This window comes from Panicum hallii, chromosome 9 (assembly GCF_002211085.1).
Source record: "Panicum hallii strain FIL2 chromosome 9, PHallii_v3.1, whole genome shotgun sequence".
Lineage (NCBI taxonomy): Eukaryota > Viridiplantae > Streptophyta > Magnoliopsida > Poales > Poaceae > Panicum > Panicum hallii.
The window spans coordinates 22,765,057-22,769,176 of NC_038050.1; the positions used below are offsets into that span (position 1 = coordinate 22,765,057).

The 4,120-nt window shown below is 49.0% G+C and overlaps 1 protein-coding gene across 1 annotated transcript; it reads left to right on the forward strand.

Annotated features, from left to right (window-relative positions):
- Positions 1–615: 615 nt before the first annotated feature.
- Positions 616–1,630, forward strand: LOC112878337. The gene is made up of 3 exons (XM_025942791.1): positions 616–763; positions 834–1,065; positions 1,212–1,630. Exons 2-3 carry the CDS (start codon positions 909–911, stop codon positions 1,574–1,576), a joined length of 522 nt encoding a protein of 173 aa, XP_025798576.1. The 5' UTR covers positions 616–763; positions 834–908; the 3' UTR covers positions 1,577–1,630.
- The last annotated feature ends 2,490 nt before the right edge of the window (positions 1,631–4,120 follow it).

Here is a 4,120-nt window from a genome sequence, read left to right on the forward strand (position 1 = left end):
TAGGTGCTGCGCTCTCACATACCTCGGTCCTTTTCTTTAATTAATTTGATTAATGGTTATATGCAACTTAATTCTGAGAGTGGCCCTCTGTGTTGTGTGCTTGAGCAGCTCACGTCTCCTTAAAATATGTTTTTGATAGAAACATGGTTTAGGGGGCCAGCACGGTGCTTAGTGCTTGGTTGGCCACTCTCCATAAGGACCAGTTCATAGAGCGACAACCTGGGACAACCGCGCAACCACAAGACTGGAATGGGACGGTCTTGACTTACTAATTAGGTCATTTTGGTTTGGGAGTAACTTACCTGCGGGGCAAGAGGGGTGGTAAGCTTCAATGGTCCCTGCTCCTCCGGCTTGGTCTGTGTTGTGTGCTTGTACCCCCGTGAGGTGGGCTCCATCGTCGCTAATCCAGAATCCTTAGCGGTTACACCTTACCAACGTAATCCTTTGTAACGGTCTCGTAGTGTGCTTGCTAGCCATCTCACCTAAGGAAGTGTGATGAACAACTAGCGTAGCTCACGACTTGTGGGTAAAGTTGTGCAACCTCTCGAGAGTGTAAAACTGATATATCAGCTGTGCTCACAGTCATGAGCGGCCGCCTTCTGAAGAAGCCGCAGGGACTTCAAGGGGTCCAGGCGACCTACTGATGGCCGGGCCTGGGTACCAGAACATCATCACCACCGATCTGGTGGATGATCCAATGCTGACGGCCAACAACATAAAGACCTTCAAGAAGGCCTACAAGGAGTTGTACAATTTTGCCATGGTAAGACATGATCGCTCTTCTGCTTTTATACGTTGTCGAGTTGCTTATCATAATCTTCTCCTTTATGCAGAACATGATCACGCACTCTTAGAAGAAGTCCGATAAATTGAAAACAGTTGTGAGTGGTCACCAGGAGCTTGCTGCCATGGAAAAACGCATATCCGACGAGAAGATGAAGAACTGCTATCTTCAGAGAGAGCTTGACATGCTAAAGCAGGAACGGACTCGAGAGACATGGCTTCTCAAGAACGATCTACACAATCTCGAGGAGCAGCTCAAGGAACAGAAGAAAGCGCACCAAGGTAGGCCCCTTTCTTCTCTCGAGTACTTTTCCGTTAACAATTTATCTTGAATTCTGAAAATACCTTCACCGCAGAGCTTAGGAAAATCTTAACATATAAAGAAGAGCTGCTTACTGATGTGAAGAATATGCTGTATCGCTATACAGATGATGTCGAGAGGCTGCAGAAGGTAGTCACCGATACTGAAGAACAGTTCGCCGACTACCTTCGGCAGATCAAGACGATGGGCGAGGAGAAGGAGCGGCGGCATAAAGAGCTGGAGGACCTCAGGGGGGCCACCCAGAAGCTTGTGGATATGCTGAACCCTCCTGAAGAAGGCAAAACAAGCGAGCAAACCTTGCTGGAGCGACTTCTTGGAGCATCACAGAAGGTCGCCAGTTTCCTCACCGAAGCCCCGGCTGCGTGTGTCAGCCATGCACTTGCTTTTGTAAAGTCCTTTTGGCCGGAGGCTCAGCTAGAGATGTTCGCGCAGGGAGTGGCAGCAGAGTGTACTGAAGAACAATTCAATTAGTACCTCCAAGAAGCCCAACCTGTAGCGGAACAAATAGTAAAAAGTGTACTGCAGGATTAGAATGTAAAAACAAGTACTCGATTTCCTTGTATATATTTTTATCTGATGCCTCTACTTGTATGTGCCGTAGCTGAATTGACATTCAGACTTAAAGGCTAAATAGTAGACACTACCCCCAGGTGCAGCGACCCTGAAAGTAGTCGTGGTAGTTCCGAGTAGGAACTAAACCAACGAGTTAGATATAGCCCGATCGAGCGAGTCTAACTAGTTAGGAAAGAACGCGAGCATCGTCGCAAGACTGCCGTGCTTATGGTAGAAAATGAAGCTACCCCAAGTGCAGCGACTCTGGGTGTAGTCGAGATCGCTCCTCATGTGAGCGTGTCCAACAAGTTAGGTAAAAACCAATCGAACGGATCAAATTTGTTGGGAGATAGCGCGAGCATCATCGCGTGACTGCCGTGCTTATGGTAGAAAATAAGGCTACCCCAAGTGCAACGACTCTGGGTGTACTCAAAATAGCTCCTCCTGCGAGCCCATCCAACAAGTTAGGTATAAACCAATCGACCAGATCGAATTTGTTGAGAGAGAGCGCGAGCATCATCGTGTGGCTGCCGTGCTTATGGCAGAAAACAAGGCTACCCTGAGTGCAATGACTCTAGGTGTAGTCAAAATAGCTCCTCGTGCGAGCCCATCCAACAGGTTAGGTATAAACCAATCAAATGGATCAAATTTGTTGGAAAGAGCGCGATCATCGTCGCAAGCAACCATCAAAGGTCACGGCGGAAGTCGATTCATATAAAGCGTGAACGTGGCCGAAGCCTCCGTCACAACTCATGACAAGAAGTTGATTTAACATGAACATGGCCGTAGCCTCCGTCACAACTCATGACAGGAAGTCGATTTATAAAACATGAACGTGGCCGGAGCCTCCACCTGTTAACAGAAAAATTCACATTCCAAATTTTGTGACACAAAGCCCCCAAATTGATTCGGAAGGAAAAGGCCGTCTAGGCGCCCTGAGAACAGCTATCCCTGCACACTTCCTCATGGGTAGAACTTGCGCAGGTTCTGAATGTTCCAAGAGTTTGGGACATCTTGGCCCTCGAGGTATTGTAGTTGATACGACCCCGGTCTTGTAACTTGCTTGACGACGAAAGGACACTCCCACCTTAAGTTGAGCTTGTGTAAGCCGAACTCGTCTTGGATGCGGCGTAGGACCAGATCACCTATGTTGAACGACCGTTCCCTCACATTGCGGTCGTGATATCGCCGGATCCCCTGGAGATATCGGGCTGACTGAACAAGAGCAGTGGTAGCGAGCCTCTTCGACAGAATCGAGCTCTAACTGCCTTACCTCATCCGCCTCGCCTTCATTGTACATTTCGACCCTTGGGGATTTCCACATGATGTCGGCCGGCAAGATAGCTTCAGAACCGTACACGAGGAAGAAAGGGGCTTGTCCTGTGGCTTTGGACGGCTAAGTCCGGAGCCCCAGACGACATGCGGCAATTCATGTATCCACTTGCCTCCTTTCTTGCTGTTTTCATCATAGAGTCTTTTCTTGAGGCCATCAATTATCATGCCATTCACCCTCTCGACTTGACCATTGGCCCTTGGGTGTGCAACAGAGACATATTTGATCTCGATGCACGCATTTTCATAGAACTCCCAGAACTGGTTGGCCGTGAAGTTTGATCCCAAGTCCGTGATGATGGTATTCGGGAAGCCGAAGCGATGCAAGATATCAGAGATGAAATCAACAACTCGATCAGGTGTGAGTTTGGCTATCGGCTTGTACTCAATCCACTTGGTAAACTTGTCGATAGCCACCAACACATGGGTGAAGCCACCTAGCGCTGTTGTGAAGGGCCCAATCATATCGAGGCTCCAACAAGCGAACGGCTAGGATGGCGGTATGGTGATAAGACTGTGGGCTGGAACATGAGACTGTTTGCCAAAGAATTGGCAGTTTTGGCACCTCCGCACAAGATCCTCAGCATCGGAAACTGCGGTGGGCCACCAGAAACCAGCTCTGTATGCTTTCCCCACCAACGTTCTTGAAGCTACGTGGTTGCCACAAACACCCTCATGTATCTACCGCAGTATGTCGTAATCGTCTTCTTTCGTGATGCACTTCATTAGAACGCCTGATCAAGCGCCACGTCGGTAGAGCTTGCTGTCGACTAGGACGAACCCCTTGCTTCTACGCATGATATGAGCTGCCTCTGCACTCCTTGCATCCATCCCCGCCGGTAGCCTTTGATCCCTCATGAAAGCGATGTAAGCCTCTCTCCAGTCCTCACCAAGCAACATAACCTCCCGATCAGGCTGTTGAGGACCCGCATCAGTGGTTACTTGAGGTGAAGACTTGATTGATGGCTGCTTTAACTCCTGGACAAAGACTCCCGCTGGAACCTGTGCACGAGTAGACCCCAGCTTGGATAGTATATCTGCGCCAACATTATGCTCCCGTAACACATGATGAACCTCTAGGCCGGAAAACTTGTTTTCCAGCTTGCGAACTTCTTGTACATAAGCGTCCAT